The following is a 15,873-nucleotide window of genomic DNA, read 5'->3' on the forward strand; positions in this document are numbered from 1 at the left end:
GTGGACTGTTGGACATGCCTGATCCAAAGTTTCATTAGTAGAAAGATCTGAAGGCCGTAAGGATCAGAGTTATAAATGGAGGGGGTTTCCTTATAATACACAACCTTACTCTAACTGGTTTATTTGTTTAATGAGATAAAAGCATGAATTTAATGAGATAAAATGTGAATATTCACAGGGAAAAATAGAGAAAAACATTGATGGAGGAGTTGCCTTTGCATCTTTAAATAAGAACTCTGAAATATATGCTTAGAACTGGGCAGAACATTCCCAAGAAGTTCTTGGAAAAGTTCTGTATAATCTCTACAATCTAAACCTGTTACCATAAAAGCTGCTAACTAAGAACCTGGTGCAACTGGTATTTTTCTTTTGGCTCTTCTTGTGGGTGACCACCTACAGAGATCAGGGCAAGTCAGTGCTTCTGATTGAAAAGAGTGGTTTAGAAGTCAGTGAGACATGAATGTACCATCTGTCTCTTGAAGTACGCCTCCTGAAATAGTTTCAGAGAATTAAATATCCCTAAAAGATGATAAGCTTCTAACCATGCACATATGCTGAAATCTCTGGCCAAATAATTTTTTTTCTGGCTTTTGCTCTAGTTGTTCATTTTCAGAGTAATCCATATAATGTAACCCCTAAGACACTCTGGTTTCTTTCAATTGCTTGTTCATTTAACAGATAAAGGTTTAGTGTATTTGCATGAAGCAAGGTTTTCTTGGGGTTTAAAATCCTACATTTTTCATACTCTCTGAGATATGTGTTGACTTTGCACTGCAGGAATTGCACTTCAAGAGTCAGGCAGACTCATGAATAGATATATACATATTCAGTATTCAATATTCACAAGCCAACCAAGAAGCACTGCATCGTTAAAGCTGTCAAGTTAAATTGGGCCAGCTTTCCTTACACTAAAATAAATAATCTTGGCGCAGATAAGATTTTGTGAGATCTTTAAAATAAATGTACTTAAATATCTTCTTGTGTTTAGGAAGCATGCACATCAACAATTTTTTTTCTTTTAAAAAGATAACGGAGGGGCTTTTCATCATAAGTTATTACAGGCAGTGCTACTCTGGCTTTTAGACATGTTCAGCATGGCATTTATAAAATAATTCTACAGTAAACAGGAACAAAAGCAATTTAAGGCTATAGTCTTATCACTGAGTGGGAACTGAATTATTTTTGAATGATAGATTACAAATACTCAGGGGTGGGATCAGACAGGGTTAACTACCAGTTCGGTCATTTATGAGGTTCGGTGATTTACGATGTGCTTCCCTGCATGCTGTCTGGGCCTGCCTGTAAATCGTCATGCTGCGTGCAGAGAAGCAGCCTTTCAAAAAGCCCTTTTTTCGTGCTTTTTAAACTGCAGCTGTGCCTCACACAGCAGCTGAAGTTCAAAAAATCAGGAAATAAAGGTCAGGTAAGAGCCCAGGTGGGCAAAAACATCAGCAGACATAGAACTGGTTCTATGTCTGCTGCTCTTCAGAGCTACCGGTTCTACAGAGGTGGACAGAACCAGTAGAAACCCAGCCCTGCAAATACTGTATTTAAAGAGCTAGTCATTATGAGATGTTTTGGTAACCACACTGAAATGTGTCAAATTCAAATGATTAATTGCAGCTGTTATTTTTTTAATTAAAAAGTGAAAATATACATTTCTCTAAACTATATGCTTTAAAAATAGGCCTGTCTTTGATATACTTTAATAAGAATGCAACAGCAACCTACCTTTTGCAGGCAGGTATCAACATAGCTTTGGCTATCTGCATAAGGCAGTCCATTTAATTAAGAGATACTTATACCCATCTTCCTTCCAGGGAAGATAAAACTTTGCTTTTCACCCTTCCTCCATTGTCTATGGAGATTCTCAATCCAATAAAGGATTGATGTTTGTAGTTCAGGGTTGAAGTGAAGGGTCCTTGGTGCTCTCTGAGTTTATTTTCTTGCAGATGTTCCATTACTCAAAACATTTGCAAGAAAACAAGCTCAGAGAGCACCAAGGATCCCTCAGATTCTCCTCATCTGGTCATAGTTGTCCCAAAGGTGCTTTCAAAAGGCAACTGAACATTTTCAAATAAAAAAACAGGAAAGCCCAGTTGTCTTTTGAAAAGCACCCCTGGGGCTTTCCTCTGTTGATTCTAGTTTTTTGTTCTGTGGGTATTAAATGAGCTCCAAGGAACAAAAGTGGCATCTTGGATGACCTATGACCAATATTAGGCTTAATGTTGTTCAACCTATAAAAGCTGAATCATAAAAATACCATAAATCATTATTAAGCCAACCACATTAATAGTTCAAGGTGGCCTGCACACTCGGTGGGATAAAGTGAGTGGTAATCCTGTCATGCCACTTTCTCCAAGATCTACTCCAAGGAGGCCAGAGAAATTGACCGGAGTTAGTGCCTCAGCAAGGGGAAGGGGAAACAACAATGGGGAGAGTTGTGTATGTCGACCGTTCTAGGGCCGGAAGCGCCTCGAATCCGGCTCCAGAGGAGACCAAGCTCTTTCTACGAGCAAATTTAACTCGGGTCTCTGAAAGAGAAAAGGGATTTTCAGCAGGCCGCAAAGCAGCCATAGCAGCGTTACGCCCCTTCTCTCTGCAGCGGAGGGAACTTGGCTTCCTGTCTCGCCGAGGAAAGTTGTTGTTTTTATATGGGAGCGATTCGCTCTTCAGCGTGGGGGGAAAGTGACTGTTTCCCCCTCCCCGGGACACGCTCCTGCCCTGCCGAAGTGTTGCAGAGGAGGTGGGACAGAGCAGCGCAAAGCGCCGGCTGAGTGTGAGAATTCCTCGGGCGGCGGCGGCCCCAGCGTGTGCGGAGGAGGAAAAGGCGTTGTGAGCATGCGGCTCTGGATGCCAGCGTCTCCCTCGCCCTCCCTTGAGCGAGGCAGCGCTTGTGAGTCAACCGGGTTCCAGCTGGGAGGGCGAAAGTTTGCTCCAAGCCGCTGACGGTTCTTGCTCTGCCTCCTTTCTCCACCCCTTCGCCGGCTGAGTGATTCTTTCCCTCCCAAGTGGCTCAGCCGGATTCAGTTCTGGGACTTATATCTCGTACGAGGGCAAAAAAAAAAAAAAAAAAAAGCAGGCAAGCAGACCGCGAGGCTGAAACTTGTGAGTAGACTTTCCAAGGGTTGCCGACTACTAGATGCTGCCTTTCTTGGCCGGGACGGTTGTCCCTTGGATGCCCTTAAAAGTAGCCGTCTCAGACATTAGAAGGGAGAACAACCGCGGAGGTACCGCTGTCTTTTGCCTTGTCTTTTTGTCTTCCGCCTCATCTCGGATCGAGGACTTTGGGGTTTCGAGCAATTAATCGGGTGTGACCGAGGTGGGGGCCATTTAAGTGAAACTGAAATAACAACTCCGTGAACTTGAGATAGACGCCACGTGAATCATAAGTGGTGACTTTGTAAGGCTTTTATTACTCAATTGGGATGTCGTTTTCAACTGTAAATGCGTTTCCACCCAGAGGAGAGATGATCTTTTCCAGATAGCCCTGTTACTGGGTTACTACATCGGGACGGCCCCCAGATAGCAGCACAGAGTAAAATTGCCCCTATATAGCAGTAAAGATTCTAGGGTTCATCTCTTGTTAGAGTGTCTGTTGCGGATCCACTGGAGATGATGCTTTCGGTGTTCCATTATCATTTGAGAGTAGTGTTTAGTCTACCGCAAATGGAGTTAGAAACAGTACAAAATGTTTGAACTGCAAAATTACAGCCTTGGCAAAACAAAGTAAAACAGAATTGTGCATCATAATTTCAGCATTACTTCTGTTATTCAAGAGTGCTTGGGCACTTTAGTTTCCTGCTTCATCCAGTAAGTGACCTGTTGTATGAATTGAGGGCATTGTGGCTGACTACATGATTGTTTGGTATGTTGTTATGAGCAGATTTTTCATTCTGTCATTGCTGAGAAAATTTGGAGAAAACTTTGCCTCATACAAGTTAATGATGTCTTGCTAAACTTATGGCATTTTATTTATTGGTTAGATTTATATCCTTTTTCTTCAGGAGCTCAAAGGAGGCTATATGGACCACCCAGCACATCAGCAGTGCTGTAAGAAAAATGGGACTAAGAGAGAGAAAGAGAGACTGGAGCTTCCCAGTTTCTCAAGCCTCACCTCCACCAATATTGGTAGGACAAGCTTCTGTATATTAAACAGGGAGAAAACCCCATACTAACTAGAACTGATGATGTTACCTAGTTGGGTAATGAAACATCTGCAACCAAACAACCAAGCTGGGAGAACAACAAGGACTCCACAGTTCAACATATTGCATATATATGTTCTTTTATTGGAGAGAATGAGAGACTGGTCCAAAATTGAAAATCTGTGCTCAATTTTGAGCATCTGTGGCTAAGGTGGACTTGAACTTGGGTCTCTCCAGTGCAGCATGCTGATTCTGCATTAATATATGAAACTATAGTATAGATGTAGATAAGCTTATAAATTAAAATGCACACTTTCGTATATTTAATTTAGCTTTGTGCCTCCATTTATGGCTCAGATAATCTTGTCAATTAGTCTTTCATCTTGTTGCTGTTTTTAATTTATGTCTTATCTAGGTTTGTGTTTTATATTATATTCTTCTGTATCCGTGCATCACTCATATGTCATTATACGTATTGGCTTAACTAGTTTCATGAACATATGTTGTGATTTATTTAGTAAATCATGCTTATTGCAGTGTGAGAACCCAGTCACAGTTGTCTCCCACTGCAATTTACAAAATAAATTTTGGTAGCATATGTTACATTTATAATGTTCCTTTACTTGTCAGATACAGTATAAGTATGAAGTATTAAACTATATCTCTTGATAAGTATGCATTGAACTGCACTCCAGTTATTTTGAACAGTCCCATTAATGCATATGATAATTCATGGCATAGAATTCGGTTGTAAAACTTGTGGTGTCACATTGCTGTCACATGATGTTTCGTGATGTTTTTCCCCTTTGTGGAACTGGGCTGGGTGTGCCTTGTGTGTGATTCATCTGGCCCACGGGCTGCCAGTTTAACACCCCTGGCATAGAAGGACCATAATTGAAAACAATTGAAAATATCGGTCTAAAAATGAGAGTCAGAGAGAAGGAAGGGAAAGTAGGATAACTAGAAGCAATGTATGATTACATCAGTTACATGTACTAGAGGCTGAGTCACAAAAATTGTACCTTAATATACTGTATAATGGTTAACATGATGAAGCTGAAGTTAACGGGTTATCATCTTGTCCCATTCTTAAAATAATGAGAAATCTTGAGTACAGAACCTCATTTTCCCCATCCTAATTCTGGCAGATCTTACAGTCCTGCTCTTTATAAGAAAGTAATTATATTGCCGCCTTGTTAGATCAAGCTTTGAGAGATGATTCAATGCAAAGACAGAATAAGGCTGTGTTATGATGGGTGTGTTCAAACTGATAGGCTGCTTTTAAATAGCTTCTCAAAATTGCATGTACAGAAACAACTTTCTTATGCTCTGTTTTAGTCTGATTAGCTGTTGATTAAATGCAAGTGCATGGTTCATGAATAAGATAAAATACTAAAGGGACAAACTCTTGTCACTGCATAGACCAAACAAGGGTAATTAAGATAGCCACATTTACATATTACCTGAATGCTCCCCACCCTGTTCCCTTTTCATACTGTAAGATATTATCGCTGAGGTTATAGACCATAACTCAGAAGCATTTTGCATGTAGAGAAGCTCTGTTCACTCTGGAATTTATTATAACCATAACTTTTTTTTCCTGCAGATGTTTTCAGTTAGGTTTGATGCTGCTGAAAATAGTCTGCTGTGTATTTTAAGTCAACTAACTTGCTTGCTAACTTTCAGCACAAAAGGAATATGGATGATAGATTTGCCATCCTCAAGGATTTCCTGAAAGATACAGGAAAAGCAGACAATGTGAACTAAAGCAAGCAAGTAATCTCCTGTCAGGTGGGCTAAACTCTTGGCAGCAGGGGTGGGATTCAACTGGTGTTACTACTGGTTTGGTGACTACCTTTTGCACACGCATGAAAACTTTGTGTGCCTGTAAAACAAAACCCATCAGCTGTGCCACCCAGACAGCTGATAAGCGCTGTGCGCGGGTGTGCAGTGTTTGAAAAGCCACTTTTTTCCTGCTTTTCCAACCTTAGCTGTGCCGCGCAAAGCAGCTGAGGTTGAAAAAGCAGGAAATAAAGGACAGGGAAGAGCCCGGGTAGGTGGGTGGGCCAAACAGCAGCAAACACAGAACCGGTTTGGTATCTGCTGCTCTTCAGAGCTACCGGTTCTATATACATCCCACCCCTGCTTGGCAGTCTTGAGTTGTAAGAACTCAGGAGGCTGCCAGTGGTGTTTATTCTCTTCATTCAGTATCATATGAAGCTTTTTCTTGCTCAAAGCTACTCTGAAGTCTTAAAGTTGCTATTCCACCATCTAGGCTTCTCCTCCTGATCACAGGGGACAGTTCATTTGGTGACCATTCAAAGTAACAATGGCACTGAAAAAAGTGACTTATGACCAGTTTTCACATGTATGATCATTGCAGCATGATCAAAATTCAGATGCTTGGCAACTGACTCGTATTTATGACGGTTGCAGTATCCCTGGGTCATTTGATCACTTTTTGTGACCTGACAAGTAAAGCCAATGGGGAAGCCAAACTCACTTAACAACCTTATTACTAACTTAACAAACTAGTGATTCACTTCACCACCACAGCAAGAAAGGTCATAAAATGCAGCAAAATTCAATTAAGAAATGTCTCACTTCGCAACAGAAATTTTGGGCTCAACTGATGTTGTAAAATCAAGGACTACCTATATTACTTGTATGAAATTTAGTCAGTATTTTGTGAGATGGGCAGCTTTATAAATATGACAAATAAAATAAAATGATTATCTGGCATCAAATTGTTGTCAGTTCTTAGTGACATCATAGATAGATTTTCTCCAATGAAGGATTTTCACAAGCGGAAGATCCGGTAGCCTAGCTACAATCTTTGTAAGATAAGCGTGGGATGTACTTCTGGTTTTAAATTGCCAGGCTGATCCTTCAGATTCCCCCCCCCCCCATTTATGGCAATTCAAAAACAGGCAAAGGAATATTTTATGAGTTGACACATGGTGTTACATTGGTTCATCCATCCCCACTGTAACTGAATCCATCCAGCTTTCTACTGGTCATCCTCTTCTTTTTCTTCCACCTTTCCCAGCATTAGAACCTTCTCCAGAGAGCCAGGTTTTTGCATAATGTGTCCAAAGTAGGATAATTTTAACCTGGTCATTTGGGCTTTGAGTGAGAATTCTGGATCAAATTGTTTGATGATCCATTTGTTTTGTTTTCTTGACTGTTTACAGTATTCTCAGGAGTCTGAGAATATTTCTCCAGCACCAAAGTTCAAATATGTCAAATTTCATTCCATTCCGGATTTCTTCAATCACCAACTTTTGTTTCCATAGAAAGTAATGTTTAGGAGAAGCAGATCTTTGAAAGGGTGTCTAACTTCAATGAAGCTTTGACTAAAGTGCGTCTCCAAAGCAGCATCCTGGATCAAACATGCCTACAAAAAAACCCCACTGTGTATGAATGGCTGTGCCATTTTGATCTGGATAATAAAAGAGTTTTCTGCACATGGGCGAAGACCCTTTTCAGTCCTCAACTTACTATTAGTTGCTCAGAAACCATTCAAAGTTACAATGGACCTCCCCATAGATACTAATGGGATTCAAAGTTATGATAGCTGAACCCATCCCCTATGGTTACATGATTACATTTTGGGTGTATGGTGGCTGTTTGCATCATCCTGTGGTCATGTGACTACAATTTACAGCATGTTTTGCAAGAAACTAGTTTTTACTTCCAGTTTCCAGCAAAGAACATCATTGTGGATAATCAATTCACCTAACCATCACTGCAAAAAAAATTTTTTTAAATCAGATGCAGTCATATCGTGACCCACTTAATGACCACCATGACTTATGACCATCATTCTGGGTCAATTATGGTCCCAAGTCAAGGGTTTGTGTTGATACCTAATGTTGTTCAGATTAAGTAGTATGTGTGTTTAAGAGAGAAGTCAAGTGATATGTGTGGTGATATATGCATGCACACAAATGTATATACCAGTGGTGGCTAACCATTTTGGGCTCCTGTGCTGAAAATTGCATGTGCGCTTGGGCGCTCGCATGCCACCACCAGAAGGCAATGCGCGCAACCCCCAAACCCCCTGTACATGTGTGCACGATCCCCCCATGCTGCCCCCTTATCTGCACTGTGCATGCGCATGCCTCCCAGCTGATTTTCAGACCATTTGAGGCCTTTTTCAGCCTCCCAGAGGCTTGAAGGAAGCCTCTGAAGCCTTTGGAGGACAAAAAATGGGCCCATTTCGTCAGAAACACTGGGAGTGACGAAACGGGCCTGTTTTTCAGCCTCCAAAGGCTGCAGAGGCTTCCCTCGAGCCTCTGGAAGGCCGAAAAAGGCCTCAAATGGGCCAAATATCAGCTGGGAGGCACGCACATGCGCAGTGCAGGTAAGTTTGGCTGGGGCTCACGTGCCCACACAAATGGCTCTGCATGCCATCTGTGGCATGCATGCCATAGGTTCACCATCACGGGTATATACTTTTTAAAAAAATTAAATCAGTTTGTTTACATTTGTTGTGGTCAACAAGCTGATGTTCTTTGCTTTCCTGATCATAATTTTTTGAATTCTTCAATATTTGAAATAGCATGATGTGTATTGTATGTATATATAAGTGCATAAACTCCTAAGTGTTTAAGGCTAAATTTCCATTTTAAATCAGTATTTTTATTTTAGGTAAATCTAAATATAGTTGGTGGTTCTGAAACTCATTCCATTGAAATAATTGAGCTTATTAAATTGTACTTCCCTTCTCTCCGATTTGCCTCCCTAGTCCTAGGTAGAATCTAAAGCCAGTTCTGTTGCTTTTAATTGGTCACCTCTTGGACTTAACAGTAGCAATAGTTACCATAGAAACAGTTTCTGATGTCACTGTCTGAGAAGGGAAAGTCTGATCTTGCAAGTAGACATTTACTTTTTTTTTTCATCCTTCAACTGCTGGATAGTACAGAATTGAAGGGAATGTTACTTAATATCTGTCCTGTATTTCAGCTTGTAAAAGGCTTGTGTGGTTGACACAGACAAAAAGTAGAAAAAAAATAAAAAAATAAAATCCTGAATTTTTGAATTTACCTAAAAAGTTATGAAGGATAACTCTGTATGTACTTTAAATTGAACTGAATTTGGCATTGTTTTGAATTTTTGAGGTAATTATGAAGCCATGGCTTCTGGGATTTGCACTGGTGGAGAGCCCTACGTCTCATTCTTGAAGAGAGTTGCAGTTTTCTAATTTTTAAATACATACTATTTCTTTCTATGTTTGTGTATGTGTGTGTGTGTGTGTATAAACATGCATAGTGATAATAAAGTAAAAAAGAAATTGAAGGTTAAGCTAAAAGTGCAAGAAAGGGGGGGGAGTTACAGAGAAGTAACTTCTTTACATCGGCTATAAGTACAATTATAAATTTACCTCTTACTTTAGAGTTACAGTGTAACTGTCTTCTTTCTAGAATCTATCCTATGTAATCATTGAAACCATAAATCCTAAGTTCATTTTTTTCTGTTTTATGCAAAAAGCCCATAAGGACCTCCTAATCAGCAATAAACATAGTTCTTTCCACCCCAATGTCAGTTGAGTAGTTATATAAATTTGTTTAATGATTAATTTTAATGATTAGTTTGATAGTTTAATAAATAAAACTGTCTTTGATCAAAGAAGTCAATGTAGCCATCAAAATAAATAAATTAAAATTTGTCTTTTCTCTGATCAAAGGATTCCGCCATCTCAGCACGTTTCATCATTTTTACCAACGATTCTTCTATTTTGTGTATTGCTGAATCTTTCCATCTTTATGTGTATTTAAATACTTTCTGAAGATGTAAAAAAGCCTAAAACTAATTGAATTCTTTTTAAATGCTATTACTCGTTTTATTGACACTGGGCTAATGTTTATTGTGAGTGACAATATCAGGCTATATTTCAATAGCAGCATTTGAGACATTATTGTCTTTGGCCTCCATACAATACAGAAATGTAGCAATCTCTACTTCTTCAAGGGCAGTAAGTGCAGTAAAATTTTATTAGAGTTGCAATTAGGGTATTTCTGAGAGTCCTGCTGTGTATTTAATGTTTTCCAATTTGTTGTCTCTAGATATGTTGGGTTTTAAGTACCAGAATTCCTAACCAACATAACCAGTTCTACAACTAAGTATGTTAGAACTTGGTCTTAAACACCAGAATGGGGAATGCTGATCTAACTCTTCCAATCCACATATAGTAGATCAGGGGTGTCAAACTGACAGACTGGATGCGTCACACGCAGACCACATCCATCCCGGCTCTGCAAAGGCAAAAACATTGCAACACATCATGATACATTACATGACGTGATCAAATTTGACACCTGTGTAGTAGATTTTGCAGCCCATGCTATTTTTTTAACAACACATATAGCTCATAGTATTAGGGTAACCTTTCAAAGGGTTATCTAAATAACTGCTTCCCAGTGTCTGTGCAAATGGCTAGTGAAAACTAAATCCTTTAGCCAATACATAAACAACATGTGCTTATAAATATACTGTATATATGAAAGGTTCTGAGCTAAACAAAGAAAGTTGCCATTTTGATATCTTTTCCATCTCCCCTCACTGAACTGAGATAGTATATATTTTGTATTGTAAGTATCAACTATCATGCACTCTCAGTGAAAGTTTGTGAGGCAATTGAGTCCACCTATACCTAAAAGGTGCAGCTGTTTTAGCTGTAGCGAACAAAACTTGGGTTTGGCAGGTATTTGGTTGTGAAACTACCTTGGTAACAGTCTAGCAGGTAATGTGATTGTAGATCATACAGTTTTATTTTGATGCGCACATTACTTTTTTCTGGTTATTCCAGTCCAACATGGGAAAACCCTGCGGACTAATTTATATAATATGGCTGAATATATAAACTGCACTGCTTCACATAGGGTAAAAAGAGATTATTGGTACAAATGACAAATTTATGTTGCTTCCTTTGAAAAAACAAGAAAACAACAAATGTGTTGTTAGCACTCAATGTTTTTCTTTTGACCACCTTCCTTATCTTAATTGTTTGCCTGTATGCTATTTTGTGGGGCAGATGTCACTCCTCTTATCTATTCCTTGAACACCAGTATTTTCAGGATGAATTTGAACATAGATCTTACGTCTTCCTGGAGTGAAATCATGTGGAAATGATGCCTCCATATAACTGATTTTTAAAATTTAAGGAATCATTGGTATATGTTACTCCATATAACAATGGTTTTCCATAATTTTTGAGGTTTAGAAAACAACCCAAGTTTGATAATCAAACATTCCTGGTTCTAGACTAGTTTCTCCAATTTTTTTCAGTGAATGTGTTGGACTACAACTTCTGTAATCCCCTGCAGTATATCCAATGGGTGTGATGTTGGGAGGGAAGGAGTAAGACAGTAAAGTTCATTAAATGTCATTCATAAGTATCATACATTGAAAAGAACACTGTCCTCTTTTAATACAGAAAAGATTTCTTCTTGCATTTCTTTGTGAAACAGATTTATAGATCACAAGCTCTATCAGCTATTGCCCTTAACCCCACACAACATAAATTTGCCACTACTGTATTACATCAGTATTTGCTACAATTAAGAAGAAGCATAGGTATTCAAATAACTGTAAAAAATAAGAAACACACTGAAGTCACTAAAATGCAATACTTTTAATTAGTAGTACCTATAGGGAACACCATGTTGATTGAAAGAAAGCACTAGTTAATTATTTTAATTTATTTGTTAGATTTATATGCCACCTATCTCATCTAGAGGTGACTGGACATCTTACATTAAAAACTGGTAAACATTAAAATGAAAGAACAATAAATTATGATAATTTACAATAGAAAGATGCTGAGAGGAACACAAAGCAAACAAATTGCTGGGGTCTTTTCTTAATCTGATAAATCAATAAATAATATATTTGGATGCTAATATCTTGAGGCATAAACTAAAAGGTATATAAGCCTCACAGACATAATTCATCCTCTTTGCATCTTTTACAAAAAGATGTAAAATATCATGCTGTTCCAAATAAGTTTGGCTGCTGAATTTTCAAATGAGTTTGGGGATAATATATATATATATATATATATATATATATATATATATATATATATATATATATATATATATATATATATATATATATATATATATATTAATTATACACACACACACACACACACACACACACGATGCTACTACCACACTTCCACGTAGAAAGCAGACTCACACCCACACAGAAGATGAGACACAACCATGGACCAGAAACTGTACCACAGCTGCATCACTACCCGCTTCAAACCCCTCCGACCCATACATGAAGCGAACTGACACCCACCATGAAGATGTGGCACAACCACGAACGCGAAGCCAAACAGCAGGATCACAGCTCACCAGCTCAAATCCCCCAGCAACTAAGACTAACCTGAGCACAACCAAGCCCCCACCTGAACAGAACACACCCCCAGCCAATCAGAACACAGCCAACCCCCCAACCAATCAGAACACAGTCAACCCCCCAACCAATCAGAACACACCCCCACCCAATCAGAACACAGCCAAGCCCCCACCCAATCAAGTCACACCCCCACTAGCAGTTAAAAGGAAGAAGTAGCTGCAAGCTCACATTACTCCGAGAAGCACAAAGCCGAAGACACAAGCCTGAAGATGATGAATGAGACTTCATTGAAACGTCGCCTAGATACTTCCAATTTTATGCGGGAGAAAACCCGAATAACCAAAGATAGATAGATAGATAGATAGATAGATAGATAGATAGATAGATAGATAGATAGATAGATAGATAGATAGATAGATGTAACATGAGAAGCCAGGTGCAGATTAGCTACCATATATATATATATATATATATATATATATATATATATATATATATATATATATATATATATATATATATATATATATATACACACACACACACACACACACACACACACACACACACACACATCCATCCATCCATCCATCCATATGGATGGATGGATGGATGGATGGATGGATGGATGGATGGTAGCTAATCTGCACCTGGCTTCTCATGTTACATTCACCCTAGTCTTGCCTATACTACTAGCATCTCCCTGTAATCTCTCAGCCAAATGCTAATCAGGTCTGATCTTGCTTAGCTTTTCAAGATCAGTTTCACTAAGTGCTGTCAAGAGGAAGAAGCAAAGTTTGACAAGCAAGGTTAAATATCCATTGGGCAAGGTTAAATATCCATTGTCTTTTACTCTAGTTTCAGTTTACTTGAGAGTTAAAGGGGCTGACTGCAGGCTACATATTCAACATAACTAGATGAACCAGTAATGCTTACAGTTATAATAGTTAAGTATGATACTGGTACAGCATAATTTAGTTTTGTAATGCATTGTTGCTGGTGGACTTAGTCTCATTCTTGCTTGTATAAGAATTAAATATGGGGAAATTCATTCTTTTTTCTTTTTAAGATGAAATAGAACATACCTCACTCCAGAATTTAAATTCATTTTGTGATTGGAAGGATCACTGCAATCTTCTTGTCAGTTTACTACAGCTACAATATTATTCCATAGCTTGTTCTGGCTAAACCCATTGCTTTAGTTGTAGGCTGTAAAAAATCTTCCCAAACAGGAATGGCAATTCCAGCAGGCAGCTGTCTAATGAGAATACAAGAAACCTGTTCCCTAAGCAACTAAGTATGTGGGAAGCTGCTAAGCAACAGCCATCTGGAACCCAGTTTATATTTCTTGGAATGTACCAACCGTTTGGCTGGCCTGGATATTTGCATACAGTTGTAGTTCTAGTTATTATCTATTGAACCATCTTGTCAACTCCCAGTTACAACTGTACATTAATGTGTCTAAGTCAATGTTACTCAACCTTGGCAACTTTAAGATGTGTGGATTTCAACTCCCAGAATTTTCTAGTCACCTGTCAGCCTTCAAGATTTTCTCCCTTTGCTTTGCATCTTTCGGCTGTCATAAGTAACGGGGGGAGGAGAGGGGAATGGTTATGGGAAGTAAGCTGGAGGTGTTACAAACCAGAACTGTGTAAACTGGGGGGGGGGGGGTATATTCTTGCTTAGGTTTCTATCCTATGCTATGCACAGCTGCAACCCTTTATTAAACTATGTCAAGGTCAACGGACAGAAGCCTCATCACCACCTGGAGATGCCCACATGATGATATACACAACTTTTAATTGGATGAGCCAATTTAACTATCGGGGGTGGGAACGTTGCCATTACTTTGTATATGTGATTTACGCGCCCATTTTCTCAGATTCAGAATTCTTTTGTTGCTACCACTTGATTTCCAGTAAAAGATATCTTTTCTCTGATTAAAGGAGTCTAAGTATTTCTTTCTTGGATTTTGAATTGAGTCTACATGTCTTAAAGTTGCCAAGATTGAGAAACACTGGTCCAAGTAGTCACTTGAAACTGAACTCTGCTTGAGGGAATCTTTATTTTTCTCCTCTCTGATGAATCCATATTCTGTTTTAAATCTTGATTGGCCTAAAGCTGATTGGTTGTTTTTTTTGTCCTTTAAGCTCAAGGTAACATACATTTCTGTATAGCTACTCATACTTTTCAGTCATTTTTCAGAAGGTGGTTGTTATTTTCTCCCATCTTTCGGAAGTCGTTCTGTACACCAGTTGCCAAGGTATGTATTCAGTCGTCCAATGTCCTATATTTACGCCAGATGCCACTTTCATTGTCTTTTCTGAACAAGCCTATTACAATTGTATGTATTCATTTCAACTGTTAGCCATTAATGTATTCAGTACATTACATGTATTCAGTAAAGATATCAAAGCATTTCAAGGCAGGGTTGCCCAGCTGTATGTAGTTCTTTAAAGCAGTTGTGTCTTTTCCTAGAATTTGCAATTATAATATGCCCTCAGTAAAAAAAGAGCAAAGCTGCTTTAAAGAGTTATAGACACATGCTACAGCCTTTCCTCTCTATGTTCGAAATCACATTTGTTTTGAAATGTAAGTATGCTGCAATGTAATTTAATATGGCTTATATTTTACAAGCTCTTTTCTGTTGTGAACAAGACAAACACAAACCCAAGAAGTATTGCTAACATTCCCATTAATGTTCATTCTAGTTACATCAGACGACATTACCTTTCTCTCAAAGGATGACCCAAGAGGTCACAGGCCTATCCAGTTCAGCATAAAATGGTAATACAATCTTCAGATGAAAAATTCCACAACAGTGAACTATGAATTATGCTGGAGGACAACTAATTAGAACGGGATGTTCAAAACTAATGTGGTATAGTCATGCAATTAGGAGATAATTCCCTTGAAACAGTTGTTACCCTAAATAAGGGGTCAGCAACCAACAGGTCATATACATCCCCTGTTTGGTAACCCTGGCATGCCTATAGTAGTGTAAAATTGCCCTGCTGCAATTAGGCAGCAAGATGTCCAAACAGATGCATTCAGAGAAGTTTAATAGACTTTTGCCTCCTTCCAAGCACTCAGAAAAGGGGAGACGGGGAGGTGTCTTCAGACACATTTCTGGAGCCATCATCTGCAGGACAAAACATGCCTCCTGTGATTTTTGGAAGCTTCCAATAAATTAAGTGCAACTGTGGCCAGAAAAAAACAAAAAGCTGTTCAGCCCATGTCATATTGTGGAGAACATCTAGATGAGTGCTCTGTCATTCGGAGTATAAGTGGCATTTAAAACTCTTTAATTAAGGCATGGTAGGCTGTTTGCCATGGAGGAGCAACTGTTGGC

General features: G+C 38.9%; 1 protein-coding gene across 13 annotated transcripts in view; it reads left to right on the top strand.

Annotated features, from left to right (window-relative positions):
• The window catches only part of DLGAP4 (DLG associated protein 4), a 398,191-nt gene that overhangs the window by 354,646 nt on the left and 27,672 nt on the right, over positions 1-15,873 (top strand). For 3 of the 13 annotated variants that reach the window (XM_087959407.1, XM_087959410.1, XM_087959412.1), the window contains exon 1: positions 2,954-3,108. The exons of 7 other annotated variants lie outside the window; for them this stretch is intronic. Coding sequence is in view for 1 of the 6 variants with exons in the window: in XM_087959403.1 (XP_087815529.1) it covers positions 2,842-2,896 (55 nt within the window). In the remaining 5 variants the exon portion in view is untranslated. Of the gene's footprint in view, positions 1-2,638; positions 2,897-2,953; positions 3,109-14,731; positions 14,785-15,232; positions 15,309-15,873 lie in introns of those variants that run through there. 3 more of the 13 variants (XM_087959411.1, XM_087959415.1, XM_087959403.1) reach the window with 3 other exon arrangements.

The sequence above is a fragment of the Notechis scutatus genome, chromosome 3 (assembly GCF_049901735.1).
Source record: "Notechis scutatus isolate UNSWTSFEM ecotype Mainland chromosome 3, rNotScu1.2, whole genome shotgun sequence".
Classification (NCBI taxonomy): domain Eukaryota; kingdom Metazoa; phylum Chordata; class Lepidosauria; order Squamata; family Elapidae; genus Notechis; species Notechis scutatus.